The 24,550-nt window shown below is 52.8% G+C and overlaps 1 protein-coding gene across 1 annotated transcript in view; it reads left to right on the top strand.

The window, feature by feature from the left end:
* The window catches only part of LOC115385517 (glycogen debranching enzyme-like), a gene marked incomplete at its 3' end in the record, with an annotated part of 31,369 nt that extends 7,119 nt beyond the window's left edge, over nucleotides 1–24,250 (top strand). The window contains exons 7-19 of the mRNA XM_030087581.1: nucleotides 6,597–6,720; nucleotides 7,220–7,322; nucleotides 7,400–7,497; nucleotides 7,590–7,723; nucleotides 7,810–7,997; nucleotides 13,545–13,668; nucleotides 14,562–14,716; nucleotides 15,426–15,527; nucleotides 18,322–18,447; nucleotides 20,820–20,889; nucleotides 22,875–23,011; nucleotides 23,690–23,823; nucleotides 24,108–24,250. Coding sequence (XP_029943441.1) covers nucleotides 6,597–6,720; nucleotides 7,220–7,322; nucleotides 7,400–7,497; nucleotides 7,590–7,723; nucleotides 7,810–7,997; nucleotides 13,545–13,668; nucleotides 14,562–14,716; nucleotides 15,426–15,527; nucleotides 18,322–18,447; nucleotides 20,820–20,889; nucleotides 22,875–23,011; nucleotides 23,690–23,823; nucleotides 24,108–24,250 — 1,638 coding nt within the window. The remainder of the gene's footprint in view (nucleotides 1–6,596; nucleotides 6,721–7,219; nucleotides 7,323–7,399; nucleotides 7,498–7,589; nucleotides 7,724–7,809; nucleotides 7,998–13,544; nucleotides 13,669–14,561; nucleotides 14,717–15,425; nucleotides 15,528–18,321; nucleotides 18,448–20,819; nucleotides 20,890–22,874; nucleotides 23,012–23,689; nucleotides 23,824–24,107) is intronic.
* Between the last annotated feature and the right edge of the window lie 300 nt (nucleotides 24,251–24,550).

The raw sequence follows: 24,550 nt of genomic DNA, 5'->3' as shown, positions 1-24,550 counted from the left end.
CTCTTCAGTTCACCATTCCTACTCTAGATTAGATTATTTCTTAACTAGCAGCACACTGATGAATGACATCTCAGAAATCAAAATTCATCCCATCGTCATAAGTGATCATGCACCAGTTTCATTTACTCTCAGAAATAAGACGAATAAACCACCAACTAGAAACTGGAGATTTAATACATCATTACTTAAAGATCCAGAGTTTATTAGCTATCTAACAAGAGAATGGTCTATATATTTAGAAAATAACGACTTGCCAGATACTTCAGCATGTGTTCTTTGGGAGGCAGGGAAAGCAGTGATGAGGGGAAAAATAATTTCCTTCTCCTCACACAAGAAAAAGAAAGAAGCTTCAAGAACTTTAGAATTGGAATTAAGAATTAAATCGCTGGAGGAGGCTTATCATGTCTCCCCACAAGAGAACATACTGAAGGATATAAGGAAAGCTAAACTTGAACTGAATGAAATTCTAGATAAAAAAACTCAATTCCTGATCCAACGACTCCGTTTAGAGAACTTTGAGCATAGTAATAAATCTGGAAGATTCCTGGCGAATCAGTTAAAAACAAACAAGGAGAAAAACACGATTTCAGCTGTTAAAGATTCAGAAGGAAACATCAGCCATGACCCAGACAAGATCAATAATATCTTTAGAGATTTCTATCAAGGATTATACCGATCACAAATAGACACAACAGATGAGGAAATTAATACTTTTTTTAATGAGATTAACCTTCCAAAATTGAAAGATGAAAATGGAATAGTGTTGGATTCTCCTCTTTCAGTGGATGAACTCCATAAATCTCTGCAGGATATGCCCAACAATAAAGCTCCAGGTCCAGATGGCTATCCAGCAGAATTCTATAAAGAATTCTGGACCATGTTGGCTCCCACTTTTCATAAAATGGTAATGGAAATAAAAAATAAACGAACAGTACCCTCAAATATGAACTTAGCCAAAATAACTTTAATACTTAAACCAGGGAAAGACCCCACACTTCCGTCCAGTTATCGTCCTATTTCATTAATAAATGTAGATCTCAAAATAATCAGCAAAGCCCTGTCCAGAAGAATAGAAAAGGTAACCCCGCTCATAATACATCCTGACCAAACAGGGTTCATTAAAGGTAGACATTCATCCACTAACATGCGCAGATTAATTAATATAATAGATTACGCTACAATACACAATCTGGAATCCATAATTATCTCTTTAGATGCTGAAAAAGCTTTTGATCGAGTAAATTGGAAATTTCTATTTGGAATATTAACCAAATTTGGGTTTGGAACGTCTTTCATAGATTGGATTAAAATCTTCTATAACAACCCAGCTGCATGTGTGAAGACTAACGAGCAGACTTCTCCAAGCTTCTGTCTGCAGCGAGGAACCAGACAGGGCTGTCCACTCTCTCCTCACTGTTTGCCATCTTTATCGAACCTCTGGCAGCTGCTATAAGACAAAATAAAGACATCAGAGGGATCCTGGCTAACAATAAGATAGAACATAAAATAAGTCTTTATGCAGATGATGTATTGCTTTTCCTGCAGAACTCTCCATCTTCTATCTCCCAGACAATCACACTTATTGACAAATTTTCACTAATATCTGACTATTCTATCAACTGGTCTAAGACTACAGCCATGCCTATAAACTGTGATTTACAAAGTATACCCAACGCTACAATCCAGTCTGGAAACATTAGATATTTAGGCATAAACATTTCTCCAAGGATATCAGAACTTTTAAAACTAAATTACGTTCCGTTACTGAAATCAACAGAGGATGACCTCTTACGGTGGAGACGCTTACCTATATCTCTTATGGGGAGGGTTGCCACCATTAAAATGATGACTTTACCTAAGGTTAACTATTTATTTTCAATGATACCAACCAAACCATCGTCTGGCTGGTTCAAATCACTGGACTCATACATATCTAAATTTCTCTGGAAAAATAAACCATCACGTATCAGTTTAAAGACGCTACAACAGACTAAAGACAGAGGTGGACTAGACTTGCCTAACTTCAGTAATTACTTTATAGCCAGCAAGCTGCAATATATCTCCAAATGGCTTAAACCGAACAATTTAGATGAGCCATGGCTGGATGTAGAGCAAGCATTATGTGAGGATCTAGTTATCTCTGACCTGCCATTCATCAGTCCCACCATCAAATCCCATCGGTGTTTTAAAAGTGTCAACATCAGCTCCTCTTTAATGGCTTGGTGGGACTTTCTAAAGCTAACCAAATCTTCTCTGATCCCGTGTAAACTCACACCCATCTGGAACAACCCGGACATCGTGCAAAACAAAAAGATGATCAACTTCACTCAGTGGAGAAATAAAGGAATCAGCCAGCTTGAACATATCATTGAAAACGGCAACTTTCTATCATTCAATACTCTCATCTCACAATATGGAATCAGCAGCACAGCATTTTTAGAATATCATCAACTTAAATCTATCATAGGTAAAAAGTATACCTTTAATCAACTGCAGGGACAGCTACCTCTCAGGGTCGAAGAATTCTTAAACCTCAGTTCCCCAAAGTTGCTATCAAAGATATATAAAATATTATCAAAGGTAGAAGATGAAATCTTCCTTCCGACCTTAAAATGGGAGGCTGACTTATCTAACAACTTTGACCAAAATGCGTGGTCACAAATATGTTTAAATACTTTCAAAATGACAAAGAATTCAAATATACAACTAATACAATTCAAAATTCTGCATAGAATTCATTACACAGGACGAAGGATGTTCCAGATGGGTCTATCACAATCTGATATCTGTTCACATTGCAATGATAACATGACTGACAGCTCCCTCCATGCCTTGTGGTCCTGCACACCAGTGCAGAGGTTCTGGCTTCAGGTGTGTGAAGACCTGTCAACATGGTTCACTGCAATATCCCTGCAACTCCCACACTGTGCCTTTTAGGTGATCTGGGTGAAATTAACATGTCGATAAACTCTGTCTACATGGTTCTCACCATCTTGTGCATCGCAAAGAAAACTATCCTTGTAAATTGGAAATCCAGAAATAATCTGAGTAACGGGCAGTTTAAGAATCTTCTATTAGATCATATCAGCTTGGAGACGATGTCTGTCTGTTCAGAGGATCAATCAGCTGAATCTGGTTCCCTCTGGTCCCCTGTGATCAGCTCCATCACTTAATGTAAGGGGAAGATGAGGGCCTCTCCACTTTGAGGGTCGGTTGTTGGTGGGGGGGCCTGATGGCTGCAGGTGGTTGGCACTGTCTTGGGGTCGGGATCTGGGCAGCTTCGCTGGGGGCTGTCTTCGTGTTTGGTTTGGATTGGGGGTGGGGGGGCCGCCGGTTGTTGGGGCTGTCTGGCGGCGGTGGGGCGGGGGCCCCGGGGGGCCGGGGTCGGCGGGTGCCGGTTCATGTCCGGGCGGCCGGGGTGTCCTGGGGCGGGTGTGGCTGGGGGCCCTGGGCCCTGGTGCCTGGGGGCTCTCTCCTTCCGTGAGGGTGGGGGGGTCGACCTGGCTGGGGGGGCCGGTCGGCTCGGGCGTGCTGCCGCGGCCTGGGTCGGTGCACGCCCTGGTGTCTGGTTGCTGCCCCGGAATCCAGGGCATCGGGGTGGGTGGTTGTGGTGGTGGGGGACAGGGGGGTGGGGTGGATGGGTGGGGGGTGGCGGGGGAGGTGGGTGGGTGGTGGGGGACAGGGCGGGGTGGATGGGGGGTAGATAGGGGGGTGGTGGGCTGTGGGGGTTAGGGGGTTGAGGAAGGTGCATGTACGTGTATGTGTATATGTGTGTGGGTGTGTATGTGTGAGTATGTATATATGTTTTTGTATGTGTGGGTATTTATGTAGGTGTATGTGAGTGTGTGGGTGTGTATCTGGATATGTTTGTGTATGACTATGTATGTATGTGTGTGTGGGTATGTATCTGTGAGCGGGGTATGTATGTGTGTGAGGGTGTGTATCTGTAAGTATGTATGTATGTCTGTACGTGTGTGTATATGTGTGGGCGACTGGAGCTATGTATGAGAGAGTGCGGTGTCCTGTGGGGGGTGGCCCCGGTGGGCCTGGGGGCGGTGGGCCCTGGGTCTGGGTCCTTCTGCTGCCCCCTGTCTGTCCTCACCTTCACTCCTCCTGATGCATGATGGGTGTGTGCTTCTTGGGTCGGTGGTTCTCTGGCCATGGTCGCTGTCCGCCCTGGTCCTGGGGGGGGGGGGGGGGGGGTGGCGCTCCTGGCCCTGTCCTTCATCGGGGGGCTCCTGGGTGACGGGGGTGCTGCGGCATCCCCGGACCCCCCTCTCCCCCCCGCTCTCATGCACACACACGTAGGGCTTTGGGAGGCGGGCTTATCAAGTTGGGTGTGGTGGAGGGGGCCATCTAAGTGGCCCCAATCACTGCACCCTTCAGTGGCTCGCCTCTCAGTCTTAATTGCACTTAGTCATCTAACACGACCAAATACATACAAACACACACATCGGGGGGTCTTGGCGCGCTGTGTCGGGGGTGGGGCTGGTCAGGTGGATGAGACTGCTCGTTTGGCCTCACTCGCGGCACGGTGTGGTTACTGACCCTCAAATTTTAATCGCAAACAACATATACTCCCATCAACACCCAAGAGACGGAGGGGGGGGAGGGAGGGCAATGGGGTCTTCTGCGCCCCGTTTCCAGGTTCCTTCTGGTGGGGGGTGGGGCGGGGGGGGCTGTTGTTTTCCCCACAGGCCGGGGGTTTGGAGCGGCTGTGGTTTGGGGGGCTGCTGGCTCAGGGGGGTGCATACCTGTCTGCATCGGGGGGGTGGGGGGGTGGGGGCGGCAGTTGTGGGTGGCGGGGGGTTCTGGATGTGGGGTTCGGTGTTCCCTTGCCTTCCGGGGGTGTCTCCCACAGGATGTGACAGTTGGATGACGCGGGAATGTGAGTGTGTTTGGGGTAGGATGGACTGTGTGTGTGTGTGTGTGTGTGTGTGTGTGTGTGTGTGTCTGTGTGTCTGTGTGTGTGTGTGTGTGTGTGTGTGTGTGCGTGTGCGTGCGCGTGCTTGTTAGCGTGTGCGTGTGCGTGAGAGGGTGTGAGTGTGTTGGAATGTGAGTGTGTGTGTGTGTGCGTTTGGTTTAGGGATGAGTGGTTGTGTGTGTGCGTGTGTGCATGTGTGTGTGTCAGTATGAGTGAGTGGGTATGAGTGTTGGGTTGGGGTGGGGGGGGAGTGAGGCGGGAGAGGACAGGGGGTGGAGGGGTGGGCCGGGCGGGGGACGGGCGGGGGGGTGGGTTCCGGGTGGGGGTCGTGGGGTGGGGGGTGGGGTGGGGTGGGGGGGGTGGGGTGGGGTGGGTGGGGGGGGGGGGGGGGGTGATGCCCTGGATCTCGGGGTGCGTGGCCGGAGCGCTGGGGGGTGTACTGGCCCGGGGTGGGTAGCCGCCCGTGTGGGCTGGTTCTCCCGGGTGGGTCATAGCCCTTCGCCTGGGTGGGGGGTTGGCTCCTGGGCTCTTGGGCCTTGGGCTCTCGGCTCTGCCCGCCCCGGGCGTCCGGCGCCCGGGGTGGACCGGCTCCTGCCGGTCATGGCTCCGCGGGGCCCGGGCCCCGGGACTGCCGGGGTCCCCGGCCGGGGCTTTCCTCTGCCCCGTTTCTGGACTGGAGCGTGGGCGTCTGCCTGGGGGGGCGGCTTGGATCCGGGCTCTGTGATGTCCGCCGGCTGTCTGGGCTCTGAGGGCCTCTCTGGCCTGCTTCTGGCCTTCTCAGAGGTCAGAGGTCATATATGCATGATCACTATCACCATCACTGTCACCATCATATTCACATGATCACGTTGATCTTTAATCACTCTTTACATACTGGGTTACCTTGTCTTCCTGTGGTGGTTAGAATAATGGTGATCTGTAGCAGACCTCTCTTGATGCACGCCCCGAGTTTACTACTAGTTACGACTAGCTATATTCAAAAAAAAAAAAAAAAAAAAAATACGGTTTGTGGTGTCCTTGCATTTCCCTCCTCCCCTACACCTCCTTTTATTTTTGTGGCCTGGTCTGTTCACTAATATGGTTTGGAAAAAAAGGGGGAAAAAAAAAAAAAAAAATGTATGTATGGTTCTGTAATTTTCTGTGTTGGTTGTCGGCTCTGTTTTGGTGTTGTCTAGATTGGGGTTTGGGATTGTTCTAGGTTGCGTGTGGTGCGTCGACAACACTGTTTTGTATTGTGACTTTGTACATAGGTTGTGCCGCCCCACCCCCCCCACCCCCCCCACCCCCCCACCCCCCCCCCCCCCCCTTCCGTTCTCCCTCTCTTTATCTTCCTCTCTTTCTGTCCCTGCTCTCTGAGCGTTTCCGTCCCGGTCCTGTCCGGTAGCCATGCCGGATGCCAGCTTTAAATAAAGGCAGCAGCAGGAGGAGACTCAGTCTCATCCTGCTGCTAATATTAAAATCTGTTCGGATAGTAAAAGGCTACAATCATACAATATTGCACGCCCCAGCTACCGAACAGGACAAGGGGAAAAAAAAAAAAAAAAAAAAAAAAAAAAAGTAAATGCATTATGTTAATGAGTGTCCTCACAAGGATAGAAATACAAACGTGTGTGTGTGTGTGTGTGTGTGTGTGTGTGTGTGTGTGTGTGTGTGTGTGTGTGTGTTCTGACAGGTGCAGTCAGCATCCGTCCTCCGGCTGGTTCCACAGAGCTGAAGACGCTCCAGGATCCACAGTGCCGACGCTTTGGACGGACGGTGGACCTGGGTTCGGCCGTGCTCGCGTTCTCACCTCTCAGGTGAGACATCGGTCCTGACGGGACGATTGAGACGTTCTGGAAGTCTCACAACCTGCTTCTCAGGGACATGTTCTTGATACTCTGTGTTTCAAGACAGTCTAATAATGGACAACTGTCCAACAATGTCAGCATTGTTCCATTCTGAAAGACCTGTTGAAAGCTGCTTCTTTCTGATGTTCACAAAGGGCTGCAGCATATCTAACAACATCACATACATACATATATATATATATATATATATATATATATATATATATATATATATATATGTATATATATATATATATCTCATTATGTATTTATATATATGCAAAATAATGCTTTAAAGAGGCAAAAAGAAACATCCCTCAGTGTATTCGTCTGACTTTCTGTTACAACTTTAGCTGGTTTAAAGGTTTTGTCCACATAGACAAACGAAGACATCAGTTCTCATGCTCCTTGTGGAGACACTGCATGTCTCAGTGTCCTGCTGAAGGGACTGTTTGTCTCCTGGCCTCAGCTCCAAGCCAGCAGACATCGAAGAGTCCTGCTGCCGCTTGAGGAAGAAACTGGAAGAATTGAACTGGGAAGAATACAGGAAGATGAGTCTCTGCACAGAGCAGGTGTGTGTGTGTGTGTGTGTGTGTGTGTGTGTGTGTGTGTGTCTCTGTCCCAGTGTGTGACCCCATCCTTCCTCCAGGTGTTGGACAGCGTGCTGGATCAGGTGCGTTCAGAGCGTCTTGCAGTGGACGGTCCCCGGCTGGCCGTGGTCTCCAGGGAGCGTCCCCTCTGTCCCAGGTAGCGCTACAGCGCCGTCCCTGCGGAGGACGTGAGGACTGCATGGGGTGAAGGGGAGGCTGGGTGTGTTCTGAGGCGGGTCCCTGCTGCAGGTACTTCACCTTCCCGTTCGGAGAGCTGAGCCTTGCTGAGGAGAAGCAGCTGCTGCAGACGGAGACGGCCGGCCGCGTCCTGGCTTACGACACCTTCCTGAGGGGAGACCCGCTGCGGAGGTCCGCCGAACCCGGTACTGAGCCGAGGACGTCCGCCGACCCGGGTTCAGACCGCGGAGGATCTGAGACGCTGCCGATCTGTCCTGTCTCTGTGCTGCAGACCCAGAGAAGCTGCTGCGACGACAGCTGGAGGTTCGAGGCAACGACGTGAAGCTGCGCTACGGAGAGACGCCCGAGGACTGTCCCCAGCTGTGGGCCCGCATGAGGGCCTACGCCGAGCTCACTGCCAGGGTCTTCTCTGGCGTCTGCGTGGTCGACTGCTCCTCCACCCCTCTGCACGTGACGGAGGTACCCGCTCACTGCCCGCAGCCCGCTGAGCATGGCGAACAGGGAATTCAGCTTCCATCCTCGGAGCAATGGCTTTGCTTGTATGTAAATGTTCCTGTTGGACTGGAGTTCTGCTGATCCACGCTCAAAACTAGAGGCGGAAATTCACCTTCAGGAAGTTAGAAAACCAGAGAGGAATCCAGACGGGTGGAGCTGGGCCAGACGCCCCTCGTCATGGTGCTGCTGATCAATACGTCTGGATGGACTGAATTCAGTACAGTCTTCCCCTGAGGCAACTCTGGAGAAAGAAAAGAAAAGCATCATAAACTACATTTTTACTAATGTAAGAAAGCTCATAAATAAGTCTTTTCTCCGAAGTAAAGTCAGTATTTACAATCCAGGAATTTAGATTAATTCCGTCATGAAGCAGCTTTCAGTGTTTCATTCCACCGAGAACTCAGCCGCAGCAGCGTCTCTTCATACCGAGAGCTGCAGAGCGGCTGTCTGGCTGGACGGCTGGGAAAGACGGTCCCAGCAGCAACATTCAGCCATGAGCAGGAAGGACGGACGCTCCCCGCATCCTGGGTCCCCACGGGACAGAACGTCCCTCATCCAGAGTCACCACGGGACAGAACGTCCCTCATCCAGAGTCATCACGGGACAGAACGTCCCTCATCCAGAGTCACCACGGGACAGAACGTCCCTCATCCTGGGTCCCCACGGGACAGAACGTCCCTCATCCTGGGTCACCACGGGACAGAACGTCCCTCATCCTGGGTCCCCACGGGACAGAACGTCCCTCATCCCGAGTCATCACGGGACAGAACGTCCCTCATCCTGGGTCATCACGGGACAGAACGTCCCTCATCCAGAGTCATCACGGGACAGAACGTCCCTCATCCTCGGTCACCACGGGACAGAACGTCCCTCATCCTGGGTCATCACGGGACAGAACGTCCCTCATCCTGGGTCATCACGGGACAGAACGTCCCTCATCCTGGGTCACCACGGGACAGAACGTCCCTCATCCTGGGTCCCCACGGGACAGAACGTCCCTCATCCTGGGTCACCACGGGACAGAACGTCCCTCATCCTGGGTCACCACGGGACAGAACGTCCCTCATCCCGAGTCATCACGGGACAGAACGTCCCTCATCCTCGGTCACCACGGGACAGAACGTCCCTCATCCTGGGTCATCACGGGACAGAACGTCCCTCATCCTGGGTCATCACGGGACAGAACGTCCCTCATCCAGAGTCATCACGGGACAGAACGTCCCTCATCCTGGGTCATCACGGGACAGAACGTCCCTCATCCTCGGTCACCACGGGACAGAACGTCCCTCATCCTGGGTCACCACGGGACAGAACGTCCCTCATCCAGAGTCATCATGGGACAGAACGTCCCTCATCCTCGGTCACCACGGGACAGAACGTCCCTCATCCTGGGTCATCACGGGACAGAACGTCCCTCATCCAGAGTCATCACGGGACAGAACGTCCCTCATCCTCGGTCACCACGGGACAGAACGTCCCTCATCCTGGGTCACCATGGGACAGAACGTCCCTCATCCTGGGTCACCATGGGACAGAACGTCCCTCATCCTGGGTCACCATGGGACAGAACGTCCCTCATCCAGAGTCATCACGGGACAGAACGTCCCTAATCCTGGGTCACCATGGGACAGAACGTCCCTCATCCTGGGTCACCATGGGACAGAACGTCCCTCATCCTGGGTCACCACGGGACAGAACGTCCCTCATCCTGGGTCACCACGGGACAGAACGTCCCTCATCCTCGGTCACCACGGGACAGAACGTCCCTCATCCTCGGTCACCACGGGACAGAACGTCCCTCATCCTCGGTCACCACGGGACAGAACGTCCCTCATCCTCGGTCACCACGGGACAGAACGTCCTCATCCTCGGTTACCACGGGACAGAACGTCCCTCATCCTGGGTCACCACGGGACAGAACGTCCCTCATCCTGGGTCACCATGGGACAGAACGTCCCTCATCCTGGGTCACCACGGGACAGAACGTCCCTCATCCTGGGTCACCACGGGACAGAACGTCCCTCATCCTGGGTCACCATGGGACAGAACGTCCCTCATCCTGGGTCACCACGGGACAGAACGTCCCTCATCCAGAGTCACCACGGGACAGAACGTCCCTCATCCAGAGTCATCACGGGACAGAACGTCCCTCATCCTGGGTCATCACGGGACAGAACGTCCCTCATCCAGAGTCACCACGGGACAGAACGTCCCTCTTCCTGGGTCACCACGGGACAGAACGTCCCTCATCTATGGTCAACACGTCTGCTGCATGGAGGACGATGGTGTCTCAAAGGAGCTGTTTGATGGACAGGACCCCGGGGTTTCTGAGCTGACTGTCCATCAGCTCCACTGCTCCTTTAATAACGCAGCGATGCTGTACGTGTCCACAGCAGAAACATGAATCAGAACTGACGCATGACGCTGTAGGACGGAACGTCCAGCCTGACCAAAGCTCAGTTTTCTTCCACCGTAGGAGACAGACTGGCTTCTCTTTTCCATCCTTCATGGTTGAAAGCATTACAGCCTTCCTGCATTGGTTTGTTCCTCCATCAAACTCTCAGGCTACGTTCACACTGCAGGCTGAAGTGACCCAAATGTGATTTTTTTGCCCCGTGCGACCTGGATCGGGTCTTTTCACGACAGTCTGAACGACACAGATCCGATTTTTTTCAAATGCGTCCCAGGCCACTTGGACATGCGGTCCTAAATCCGATACGTATCTGATGTTTTGCCATGCGACTTCAGTCTGAACGGCCAGGTCGCATTTATCCAACCTACAGGTCACAATATGGGGCCGAAGACGTGTCTTTCCGTAAGAGTGTTAATAAAGACCTACATAAAGGTAGTTCTTGCCATTCGAAAATTATTAATGAACTCCGTATCCTTAAAGCTTCTCACATCACTGTCCCACCCGTCCTGGCTGCGTCTCTCTGGACGGACATTGCTGCCACTGCCCCACAAAACGCCATGGCCCAAAACTTGGCTCTCTTCCTTCTCAACCTTCTTCTTAAAATCAGGTTGTAAATGTGCTGCTCCGGTCGGACAACAGGGTTTCTGCCAGACCTTTTCAGTCCGGGGCCCCGCCCCGCTAAACTCTGCAACCCAGGACAACGGAGAGGAAAGAAAATATCCACATGTGCTCTCTCTCTCTCTCTCTCTCACTCTCTCTCTCTCACTCACACACACACACACACACACACACACACACACAGAAGGAGTGGCTGATTAGAAGCGCAGCGCTCAAATGATTGCTCAGTGTTCAATTGTAAAAAAATCAGTTCTTAAATAAATAGTTGATACTGGAAAAGCTGCATGACGTCGTTCTGTCCTCTTCTGCACATGCGGGACACTTTTGGATGGTATTTAAGTCCAGAGGAGATCACATACAAGTCACAGTTTATTATAAATGTGAACGAACTCGCAAAAAAATCGGATTTCACAAAACAAATCGGAATGAGCTGTAAGCCCTGCAGTCTGAACGTAGCCTCAGATTTTGTCAAAAAGTCTTCCAGTTCAGCTCAAAACCAGAGATCTCCTGCTGACGTCATCCTCCTCCTCACCCTCCTGGCCCCCCTGGTCCCCCTGGTCCTCCTGGTCCCCCTGGTCCCCCTGGTCCTCCTGGGTCCCCCTGGTCCCCCTGGTCCCCCTGGTCCTCCTGGTCCCCCTGGTCCCCCTGGTCCTCCTGGCCCCCCTGGTCCCCCTGGTCCCCTGGTCCCCTGGTCCTCCTGGTCCCCCTGGTCCCCCTGGTCCTCCTGGTCCCCCTGGTCCCCCTGGTCCTCCTGGCCCCCTGGTCCCCCTGGTCCTCCTGGTCCCCCTGGTCCCCCTGGTCCCCTGGTCCTCCTGGCCCCCCTGGTCCCCCTGGTCCTTCCTGGTCCCCCTGGTCCCCTGTCCCCTGGTCCCCTGGTCCACCTGGTCCCCCTGGTCCTCCTGGTCCCCCTGGTCCCCCTGGTCCTCCTGGCCCCCTGGTCCCCCTGGTCCCCTGGTCCCCTGGCCCCCCTGGTCCCCCTGGTCCTCCTGGTTCCCCCTGGTCCCCCTGGTCTCCTGGCCCCTGGTCCCCCTGGTCCCCCTGGTCCCCCTGGTCCCCTGGTCCCCTGGTCATCCTTGGGCCCCCTGGTCCCCCTGGTCCCCTGGTCCCCCTGGTCCTCTGGCCCCCCTGGTCCCCCTGGTCCTCCTGGTCCCCTGGTCCCCCCTGGTCCCCTGGTCCTCCTGGTCCCCCTGGTCCCCCTGGTCCTCCTGGCCCCCCTGGTCCCCCTGGTCCTCCTGGTCCCCCTGGTCCCCTGGTCCCCTGGTCCTCTCTGGCCCCCCTGGTCCCACTGGGTCCTCCTGGTCCCCCTGGTCCCCTGGTCCCCCTGGTCTCCTGGCCCCCTGGTCCCCCTGGTCCTGGACCCTGGTCCCCTGGTCTCCTGGTCCCACCTGGTCCTCCTGGCCCCCCTGGTCCCCCTGGTCCCCGGTCCCTGGTCCCGGTCCCCCTGGTTCCCCCTGGTCCTCCTGGTCCCCCTGGTCCCCCTGGTCCTCCCTGGTCCCCCTGGTCCCCCTGGTCCCCCTGGTTCCCCCTGGTCCTCCTGGCCTCCCCTGGTCCCCCTGTCCTCCTGGTCCCCCTGGTCCCCTGGTCCCCCTGGTCTCCTGGCCCCCCCTGGTCCCCCTGGTCCTCCTGCCCCCTGGTCCCCTGGTCCCCCTGGTCCTCCTGGTCCCCCTGGTCCCCCTGGTCCTCCTGGTCCCCCTGGTCACCCTGGTCCCCCTGGTCCTCCTGGTCCCCCTGGTCCCCCTGGTCCTCCTGGTCCCCCTGGTCCCCCTGGTCCTCCTGGTCCCCTGGTCCCCCTGGTCCTCCTGGTCTGGTCTCGGTCTCCATGGTACTGCAGTGTGTTCTTGACTGGTTTTGACAGCTGGTCAGACTGTTGATCAGGTGGTGACTGATACAGTGAAATGAAGCTAACATGAGGAGAGAACCACCATGAGACTGAGAATCACTCGATCACTTTAGATCAACTGGATCTCTTCACTTGGAGCTAAATCCAGCCTCACTGTGCTCCATCATTGGCAGAGGTGTTCTGAGACACTGAGACATAGACGAAGACATTTCCAATGTGATGCACTGTGTCCATGCTGCTCTGAGAATGTAGTTTCTGTTTCAGGAAATGAGCCAAACCAACGGAGAGAAAAGTCCGTCAGATGTTTCAGAACCTTTCCCTGGTGCACATGCAGAAATGGCAGCACTTCCAACCTGGTCTGATAACCATCTTCACTGAGTCCCGGTGAACGGGGACTGGAGCTTATGGACTCATAGTTCCAAACCAGCTCCGTCATGCTGTCAGACAAACGGCCCTGAGTCGAGTTTCAATCCACCGAAAAACAAACTCTGGGACGTGGAAACAGCTCATTCCCTCTGATCAGTGTGAGGATGAAGCAGGGCCGCTCTGCTCCTCCTCCTCGCTAACTGCTCACTCTGTGTGTGTGTGTGTGTGTGTGTGTGTGTGTGTGTGTGTGTGTGTGTGTGTTTTGTCCCTGTAGGCGATGCTTGCAGCAGCCAGAGCCCTCAGGCCTAACTTCTATGTGATGGCTGAGCTGCAGGCTGGCAGTCAGCTTACTGACTCTGTCTTTGTGAACCGCCTGGGGATCACCAGCGTGGTGCGAGGTACCGACTCCGACCCGCCGCCGTCTCCTCGCCGGGTTGTTGGCGTGCCTGACGTGGACGTGTGTGTCGGTGATGCCGGTCTGAAGCATGCCGCCTCGCCGCTCTGCTGTGTGCAACACGCCTGAAGCTGCAGCGAACACTCAGTCTGGCTGTGGTGCAGTGTGAAGAGCTGTCGGCTGCCTCATGCATTCAGCACTGAGCACATCCAGCCAGCTACCCTGCAGCTGGAGTCCAGGCCTCGTTTACACACCCGGTTTCAGGAGAAAACACAGCAAGTCAGAAAGATTCACCTTCACACAGAAACACTGAGAACAGTGTAGTTCTCATGTTGTTCCACTGGATGGTGCTGTTGGTTTCTGTAATGAAACACTGCAGAGAACAATAAGCTCTATGTTCTCAGTGGAGAACTCAGATGTTCTCATGAACACAACACCAAGTTGAACTGTCATTACGCTGACTGTCCACAAGTCCAGGAGAACCTGGGAGCAGGACCAGCACTGGGACCAGGAACGGGACCAGGAGCAGAGGTTCTGGTCTCTCCGTTGACAGAGTGTGTCCAGACATTTCAGTTTCCAGTGACTCTGAGCTTGATGTCAGCCAAACAGTGAAAGCTTGATGTTTTACTTGAAATCATGCGGTGTAAACGGGCCCTGAAGGTACTCAGCTCTGGTCCAGTCAGCCCAGCCGGTGATGACAGCATGAAATCACACATTCACAGTATCTGACCTCTGGGCGAAGAGAAGCTGTGTGGATGTTGGGCTGAAGGCAGAGATCATGAAGACAGTCTGTGAACGTGGATGAAGGTGTCTGTGGTCTCGGGGACGCTGCAGCCTCGTGTGTCTTCGTCTTCATGAACGTTCCTGAGGGTTTCTGGTCCTGGACCTCTTCTGCAGGTGTGGCTGACCGGCACAGTGAGGAGGACTGGCTCTCCTGCTTCGGTAAAGAGCCAATCGGTGCCTTTGTCCAGCCCAGCCTTCGACCTCTGACCCCGGCTGCCGCTCACAGCATGTTCAAGGACATCATCCCGGACTATTCCAGACCCATGAAGGTAGGAGTGTTTCAGGTAACAGGATGACTCCGGAGCCATGTGCCGGGCTGTCGTCACCCTGCTCTCCATCCAGACACTCAGACTCGTGATTCCCTTTTTAAACTTGGCAGCCGACCGCCGGTGGCTCGGTCTAGTTCGCAGTCAAATGTCAAACCAACATCAGATGTTTAGAATGTTCTGCAGAGGATCAAAGTCTTTTTAGCCTGAAGCTCAGTGCAGCTGGGTTTGTTCTCCAGTGGCCCGGACGAAACCTCTGAACATAAAATGATGATTCATCCCCTTTGTTTGAATGCAGAGGGTGAAATAAGGCAGCATTCCTACATAACATTAAAAATAGAAATAAGTTCTTTGTAAACAGAAATCCCAGTAGGCCTGGTTCAGACCTCCTCCACTGTCAGCGCCGCTCATGAGGCTCTCGCCATGCTGCTGGCAGGAAGCAGCTTCCTCTGCTGCAGCACTCGGCTCGGGTCTCGGTTCCCCTCTGTGAAAGCTGTGAACCTTCAGACGGGAACGGACCCGGGACAGACTGCTCAGGACTCTGAACAGGGTGGCTCTACCGTGCTCACGTGGTTGGAATGGTGCTGAGCTAGAAATAGCTGATTGACTCAAACCCACTGCCAAAGAAAACATGTAATGAACAATGAGTGCACATGTCCAGCATCAAGGCTGGCTGCTCATGGAGGGTTTTGGCATGCCGTGTTTGTTTCAGGACTGTTCCGTGTACAACATCATGGTGGACTCCACCCTGGGTTCTATGGCGTGCTGCGCTACAGGCAGCACCAGAGGATACGACGAGCTGCTGCTCCACCAGGTGAGACCAGCTCTTCACCTGAGTTTACACCGAACTGATGTGAGGAGACATCCCGATCTGTCCTCTGGAGATTTGTTATGCAGAGGACTGGAAAGAACAAATTGCGTGATGCACTGATTGGTCAGGGTTTTCTGGAACAGAAGGGTCTCTCCATCTCTGGATAAATTTGCATATGTAGTTATGATCATGGTATGTTCACACTTTTCTCCCCAATAGACTGAGAAGAAAAACAATGATTACAAGGTAGAAGCATCTCTCTTTAGTGCGGACGCTGATTTACATGCCAGACACACTATAGTGAAATGTCCGTTCATCCATTATCAACCGCTTATTGGGACCGCTTGTCCAGACTTCCTGTCCCCAGACTCTTCCTCCAGCTCTTCCTGGAGGATCCTGAGGTGTTCCCAGGCCAGTTCCAGCATGTCCTGGGTCTTCCTCAGGAATCCTGCGGGTGGGACATGTCCAAAACTCCTCCCCAGGGCAGCGTCCAGGAGGCATCCTAAACAGATGCTCAGCCTCCTCAGCTGCTCCTCTGGATGTGGAGGAGTAGCGGCTCTACTATGAGCTCCTCCCTGGTGATGTAGCCCCGGGTTCACACAGGATGCGGTCCGGCTGCGGAACGGACACCGCAGCTAATCTGTAGTCATTAAAATCAATGCTGAGGCTCACACCAGCTGCGGTCCGGCAGCGGTCAGGCTGCGGAGCCCTTGGGAAGCTCGGGTCTCGGGTAACTTTCCACAAGGATCCTATTTCTCGGCATGCCACAGCCCTACCGCGTCAATCCAGACAGAAGCAAGTCGGGTGCCGAAAGGAAATGCGATACGTGTTCCAAAATAAGTGATTTCAAAATAAAATCTGAGTTGTGTATTTGCCTTAATATTCTATTTTTTTTTACTTTCTGGTAGAATACAGAACAAACAACGTGATGTAGTCATACGCTTTAGAAGAATGAACGGTTTTGTACTTCATCACTGCAGGAAAGTCAAACGACACCAAAATGCCACAAAACAGCTCTATGACCAGAGCGGCTCGGTGTTGCCAGGTTGGGCGGGTTTCTGCCAAATCAACTTCTTTATTGAACACGTCGGACGAGTTGATGAAATGGTTTTGTGTTTATGACGAGTTTTTTTATCATACAAATACAGTTTTTTTCGGTTTTAACATGCTTTTTTCAAGTGAGATGGCGGTTTGGGCTGCTTTCTATTGCATTTAAACGGGTTTCATATTGTTTGCGAGGGAGAGCGACAGATCGGGCAACCTCCTCCAGCGGACTGCAGAGGGACTGGAGGTGGTGTCAATCACAGTGCTGCGGTGATTCCGGACCGCAGCTGGAACGCATCCAGTGTGAACCCGGCATAAGTGAGGTGCGCAGCCACCCTACGGAGGAAGCTCATTTCAGCCACTTGTATCCGGGATCTTGTCCTTTGTAGTCTTGAACCGAAGTTCATGACCATAGGTGAGGGTGGGGACGTAGCTTAACGGTTAATTAGGAGCTTCGCTTTTCAGCTCAGCTCCTTCTTCATCACGACGGACCGATACAATGACTGATCACTACAGCCGCTGCACCGATCCGCCTGTGAATCTCACCTCATCCGTCCCCCCACTGTGAACAAGACCCCAGATACTTGAACTCCTCCACTTGAGCCAGAGTCTCTCCACGACCTGGAGAGGACAGACCACCTTCTTGTGGTCCAGGACCATGGCCTCGGATTTGGAGGTGCTAATTCTCATCCCCATTATTTCACTCTCCGCTAACCGCCCCAGTGCATGCTGGTCCAGGCTCCATGGAGCCATCAGGACAATATCATCTGAAAAAGGCAGAGATGGAATCCTGTGGTCCCCAAACCTCATGTCCCTGGTCCCTGAACCAGACCCCCTCTGGCCCCTGGTCCATGAAGCGTACCCCCTCAAGCCCCTGGTCCCTGAACTGGACCCCTCTGGCCCCTGAACCCCCCCCTGAACCCCCTTAGGCCCCTGGCTACATCTAGAAATTCTGTCCATGAAAATGATGAACAGAACCACCCTACTGGAGTCCAACATACACCGGCAACAGGTCTGACTTACTGCCAGCAATGTAGACCAGGCTCCTGTTTTGGTCATACAGAGAACAGACGGCCCTTAACAAGGGGCCCGGACTCTGTGCTCTCGAAGCACCCCCCACAACGCCTTTTCCAAATCCATAAACACATTTGGACTGGTTTGGCAAACTCCCACGAGCCCTCGAGCACCATATGGAGGGTATAGAGCTGGTCCAGGGTTCCACAACCAGGATGAAAACTGCATTGTTCCTCCTGGATCTGAGGTTGGGCTATCGGTTCAAACCTCCTCTCGAGAACCCTTTCCAGAAACTTTCCTGGGGAGGCTAAGGAGTGTGATCCCTCTGTAGTTGGAGCACACCATGCGGTCACCCCTTTTCAAAAGGTGACCCACCACCCCAGTGTACCAGAGCAGAGGTACTGTCACCAATGCAATGTCCCTCATGCGATGTTCAGAGATACTTCAGCCAAAGACGTTTCCTGCACATCCTGAGACTTGAGGTACTGAGGTCCAACCAGTGATTTGAGCCTGTAGATGGATGAGTCCACCTCTGCTTCCTCCAGTGAAATGTCTTTCAAGAAATTCAATCAGGCCAAAATTTCCCAGCATTGTTGGTGTTTGCTCAGAGTTTATACTTGAATACATCTGTGACAGTGGAAAACACTGAATGACAGGCTTCCTGTTAACCTCTGAGTCCATGCTTCCCTCATCGACCCTCAGATCCTTCAGCTGTGTCCTTCTTCTGTCTGTGTTCCAGGACTCTGGGAGGAGAGAAGCTGTTCACTACGCCTGCTGGAGCAGTGATTGCCCCCAAAGAGAACCACACCCACCTGGGAACCGGGATCCTGGCTGCCAGACTGGCTCTGAACACCCTGCACCAGCAGCTCTCTGCTGAGGGCTTCACTCAGGTCTCTGGTTCAGACCTCCTGCACCACAATGACTCTCCTGGAAATGCATTGTTTTCATATTTAAAGTTTTCGTTTCCATGGCAACACTAAAAATTATCTGTGTCTACAAAGATTCCAGAACCACTGGAAAGAAATTTTGTTTCCTTGTGGGGGACTGGTTGGTGCTGTTGTTTTTTTTGTTTTTTTTTTAGTAATGAAACCACAGAGTTTCTAACAATGGAGAACACGGAGAACAATACCCTTGGTGCCGAGGCCTTACCCTTGGTGCTGAGACCTACCTTCGGTGCTTAGGCCTTACCCTTGGTGCTGAGGCCTTACCCTTGGGCCACGGCCTTACCCTTGGTGCCACGGCCGTACCCTTGATGTCGAGGCCTTACCCTCGGTGCCGAGGCCTTACACCCTTGGTGCTGAGACCTTACCTTCGGTGCTTAGGCCTTACCCTTGGTGCTGAGGCCTTACCCTTGGTGCCACGGCCTTACCCTTGATGTCGAGGCCTTACCTTCGGTGCCGAGGCCTTACCCTCAGTGCTGAGGGTACCGAGGCCTACCCTCAGTGCTGAGGGCTTACCCTTGGTGCTGAGGCCTTACTCTTGGTGCTGAGGCCTTACCCTTGGTGCCACGGCCTTACCCTTGATGTCGAGGCCTTACCTTTGGTGCCGAGGCCTACCCTCAGTGCTGAGGCTTACCCTTGGTGCTGAGGCCTTACTCTTGTTGCACGGCCTTACCCTTGGTGCCACGGCCTTACCCTTGATGTCGAGGCCTTACCCTTGGTGTCGAGGCCTTTACCCTCAGTGCTGAGGGCTTACCCTCGGTGCTGAGGCCTTACCCTCGGTGCTGAGGCCTTACCCTTGGTGCCAAGGCCTTACCCTTGGTGTCGAGGCCTTACCCTCGGTGCTGAGGGCTTACCCTTGGTGCTGAGGCCTTACTCTGGTGCCACGGCCTTTCCCTTGGTGCAAGGCCTTACCCTTGGTGTCGAGGCCTTACCCTCGGTGCTGAGGGCTTACCCTCGGTGCTGAGGCTTTACCCTCAGTGGTTCTCTTGGTATTTTCTGTCCAATGTGTCATCTTTGTGGATGTGCAGGTGGATGTGAGGCAGCTGGGTGGAGACGTGATCGTAGTGACCAGACACTGTCCCAGTTCCCATCAGTCTGTGGTTGCTGTGGTTCGGAGGGCTGACAGGAGTCCAGAGTTGCAGCACTGCATTGACGTTCCACCCATCTCCATCCCAGGTGATGGTCCAACAAACAGATCCTGGTCCTCGACCATCAGAAATCTGCTTTACTGACCTCCTCTGTACCTCCTGGTCACAGGCCAAATCCAAGAGGTGCTATAGAAGCTGTGACCGTCGACCACAACGTTGGCACAGAGAACGGATTCAGTAACTGGAAGATAGAGATTAGAGAGCACATCAGGTAACGTGGGGGTCTCAGTGATCCTCCTCAAAATGATCACATGTGAGGTTTAAAACAATCTTTACTAATCCAGATTACATGGTAGAGTATTTTGTGATCTCTTACAGCTGCAGGACAGCAGAGTGGAGATAAGAACGAGAAACCACCAGAGTTCTAATCAAGAGATTAACTTTGAGAAGTTACCTCCAGGTTATGTGATCATCTTCAGGTAATATCAAGATGACTGAACAGGACTCTGAGCTTTGCTGTCCTGTTTCATCTGACCTGTTTTGGGCCTGTTCTTTCCAGGGTGGCTCTGGATTCAAAGATCCAACAGTGTGTGAAGGCTCTGAGACACCAGCTGGTTCAGTTCAGTCCTCAGTACCAGACTGAGAGTCTGCCTGAACAGAACCCCCCCCGTCTGTGCTGTCCCAGTCTCTGAGGACGTGAGTGTACCTTTAAATTCATTATGTTCAGGTAGCATACACACACACACACGCACAACGCACGACTTTGAGGCTCGTTTGAAAGAAACCAGGTCAGTAGCTTTCACGGCAGCATCAATGTTTGGAGTCAGTTTTGGTCAGCTGGACTGAAGCGAATAAGAGCATAATGCTAATCCTCCTCCTAGGGAGCCCAGTTCTCTGTAGAACACACTCTGGACAGCATATCCACTGTTTATCGTTGTGTTATAGCTTTGTTGGCTCCACACTGAATAGCCGATGATTCTTCAGTCAGGCCACCGCCGTTCCTCTCGCTCTTTATCTGATCTAAAGCTGATGAATGCTGGAGGATGTTTCAGTTCAATCGATTCTTTCACCCTAACAGCACAGTCAGGAAGGATGTTGCAGTGAGGACACTGAGTCTGGACCGGATCCGTGTTTGTCCCTCCTCAGGATCTTGTCCAGGCTGAGTCTGATTGACATGAACATGCTGCTGTACCGCTGCGATGCTGGAGAGAGGGAGGACGGACGAGGATGCTACAGCGTCCCCTGCTGGTCCCCCCCTCATCTACGCAGGCCTGCAAGGTAAAAACAGCACCGCGTCATCCACCAGGGACCAGGAGGACCCTGTGATGGACTGCAGTCCTGTCCAGGTGGACCCTGTGATGGACTGCAGTCCTGTCCAGGTGACCCTGTGATGGACTGCAGACCTGTCCAGTGGACCCTGTCCCAGGTGGACCCTGTCCAGGTGGACCCTGTGATGGAACTGCAGTCCTGTCCAGGTGGACCCTGTGATGGACTGCATACGGTCCAGGAGGACCCTGTCCAGGAGGACCTGTGATGGTACTGCAGACCTGTCAGGTGGACCCTGTCCAGGTGGAACCTGTCCAGTGGACCCGTGATGGACTTGCAGACCGGCCCAGGTGGACCCTATCCAGGAGACCCTGTGATGGACTGCAGACCTGTCTGGAGGACCCTGTCCAGGTTGGACCCTGTGAGTGGACTGCAGAGACCGGTCCAGGAGGACCCTGTCCAGGAGGACCCTGTCCGGAGGACCCGGTCCAGGAGGACCACTGTGATGGACTGCAGACCTGTCCAGGTGGACCCTGTCCAGGTGGACCCTGTGATGGACTGCAGACCGTCCAGGTGGACCCCTATCCAGGAGGACCCTGTGATTGGACTGCAGACCTGTCCTGGAGGACCCTGTCCAGGTGGACCCTGTGATGGACTGCAGACCTGTCTAGTGGAACTGTGATGACTGCAGACCTGTCCAGGTGGACCCTGTGATGACTGCAGACCTGTCCAGGTGGACCCTGTGATGGACTGCAGACCTGTCCAGTGTGGACCCTGTCCAGGTGGACCCTGTGATGAACTGCAGACCTGTCCAAGGAGGACCCTGTCCAGGTGGACCCTGTGATGGACTGCAGACCCTGTCCAGGTGGACCCTGTCCAGGGGACCCTGTGATGAACTGCAGACCTGTCCGGAGGACCCTGTCCAGGTGGACCCTGTGATGAACTGCAGCACCTGTCCAGGAGGACCCTGTCCAGGTGGACCTGTGCATGGACTGCAGACCTGTCCAGGAGGACCCTGTCCAGGTGGACCCTGTGATGGACTGCAGACCTGTCCAGTAGGACCCTGTCCTTGCCCAGGAGTTGAATGTGACTTGACTTGACCCTACAGGCGATGGAGTCGGAGTAAAGGAAGGAGAATTGGATTCAGAGAAATGTCTTATAGCCCAGTAACAGGAAAATTCAGTGTTGTTTAACAAAAATTTCTGACATAAATACTAAAAATACTTAAGAAACACTTCCATTTTCAATCATTGATAACTTACTGTAATCTGAAAAAGAAGAAATGACACAGCAGTTTATTCGAGTTGTAATTGATGGAGTAACGCTGTGAGATTCGTTTTACATAAAGATCCTCAAAGGTTTCATCGCTGAGACGGATCTTTCTGGTCAGAATCTCTTTTCTAGAAATCTAAAGATCAGAACATACAGCTGTGGGCAGATATCTGAAATCCAGATGATCAGCATCCTCTGTAGGCCTGGTTCACGCAGGTAGACTGGGACTTCATGGAGGCCAGGTTCACCTCAATCTGACCTGTTCCATATAGGAACAGGGTCTGGGGCATTTCCTGTTCTGGGTACAGGACTCAGGTGGCTTTGACTTTTGGGGAGGTGGATCATGATGTTTGAAGAGAGAAGACTTTTAATCAGGACGTGCTCTTCACCAGTCCAGCAGTTTGCCACTCTGCTCCACTTCCACCTGATCATGGACTCTGGGTCATCTCCGCCCTCAGCTGGTCTCCACTGGAGGTTTACCAGGTAGACTCTCTGGGTCCAGGCCTATAGACGGGTCCAGGACCTGCTGCAAAGACTCTACATCTGCTTTGGTGTGGGAGGAGCCTGGGGTCAAAGCAGACCATGTGGAGGACTTCATAGAGAAGGCTGATCTTCCTCAGTCTCTGTACTGGGTCCAGGACCACCTGTGGACTGAGATCAGATGTGATTAGACCGGATCCAGGATGCTCCAGCAGTCATTCATCCTGTTTTCTCCTCTTTTTCAGGGCTGATGTCTGTGATGGCAGAGATTCGTCCTCACAATGATCTTCATCATCCGTTCTGTTTGAACCTGAGGCGAGGAGACTGGATTCTGGACTACACCGTCAGCAGGCTGCTGGCCAAGGGGGGCCCTGTGGCGGAGGTGGGCGGACGCCACAGTCACAACAAGTCAGGCAAATCCATCATGTGTAGACCTAAACACATCAAATAAAGACTCAAGAGTTTGTCCAAATCAAATAAAGACTGATCACGGCCTGAACACAACTCGACAAAATCAAGACTCACCAGGTCCCTGGACTAGGAAACACGACTACCATCGTTTCTTGTTTTATTCAACTATTTTGCTTTAATTTATGTCAAAATTTAAATGGATTAAGTTTCTATTTTTGTTGCTGTTTTGAATAAGAAGGACATTTTCTTTTGGATGTTATGGTGTATCAAATGTGGTCTGAATGACGAGAGTAATTCATGATTTGTATTTGAGTTCCACTGTTTTAAATGTCCAGATCTTCTGAAGCTCAGCTCCCCTGTGAGAACCTCTTCTGTCTGATTGGTCTGGAGGTGGAGCTTGGGGCTATGGAGATCAAATAAACATTACACGAGGGAATTCATGGATACCAGTTTATCATGTCTGGGACGATTTAAGTCAAACACATTAAAGTACACATAAAGTACATTTATTGTCTCTGTGGGTTCCTCTGGCAGCTCACGTTTTAAATATCAGAGACCCGGTCCTGTCCAGCCCGGACCCTGCAGAGGTGATGGTTTCAGTCTGGAGGTCTGGCTGGACTCACTGTGCTGGACCTGTCTTCCCCTCCAGGTGGGTCTCTGGTTCGAGGCCATGTTTGGTTACCTGAAGCGTCTTCCTCGTGACCTGGTGCCGTCGTACTTTGACGCCATTGTCCAGGGAGCCTACACCACTGCTCTCAACGCCGTGTTCTCCAGAATGTCCAGGTGGGCCTCTTTATTCACTCCCTCCATGACCTGCTGGAGTTACACTCACATCACCTGTGGCTGGTTATTCCTTTGTTCTGCAGTCCACTGATTAACACTCCAACAGAACACCAAGATCTGACAACAACATGTTTAAGACATGAGTTAAAACAGCAACAGAACTGAAATCAGACTGAGCTCAGTGAGGATCCATGGCTGGCTTCATGTGCTGAGGTGTGGGAATCAGCACCGATGACGTCTGTCCTCTTCTGTCCTCTCCTGTCCTCTGCTGTCCCGCCCCACAGCTTTGTGCAGACTGGCTCCAGCCTGGTCAAACAGCTGGCTCTGGGCTCGGTGCAGATGTGTGGACCAGGTCACAGCTGGACTCAGCTCAACCTGTCCCCTGGCCTGAAGGTGGAGCTGCAGAGCTGCGTGTCCCTGGCAGCAGGTGGGTGTTCTGTGTCCTCCCTCCAGATGGCGCTGCTCAAAGCAATAAATGTTCCCCTTTGCACTTGCGCAGTTTGAGTGTGTCTTCCAGCAATGTCACTTGTGACCCCTGGTGACCTCTGGGTGACCCCTGGGTGACCTAGGAGCAGCAACACGTTGTGGTTTCCAACCCCAGGTCCGGCTCCTTTCCTCACGTACAGCTTGAAGCTTGAAGACGACGGGGCGAGTCTAAGCAGCATCCTAAAGCTCCGTCTGCTGGAAGCTCTGCGACCGTGTTGGTCGGAGCGGCGCCTTCGCCTGC

The sequence above is a fragment of the Salarias fasciatus genome, unplaced genomic scaffold, assembly GCF_902148845.1.
Source record: "Salarias fasciatus unplaced genomic scaffold, fSalaFa1.1, whole genome shotgun sequence".
Lineage (NCBI taxonomy): Eukaryota > Metazoa > Chordata > Actinopteri > Blenniiformes > Blenniidae > Salarias > Salarias fasciatus.
Note: the sequence above shows the minus strand (reverse complement) of the source record. Positions and strands in the feature narration are given on the sequence as shown.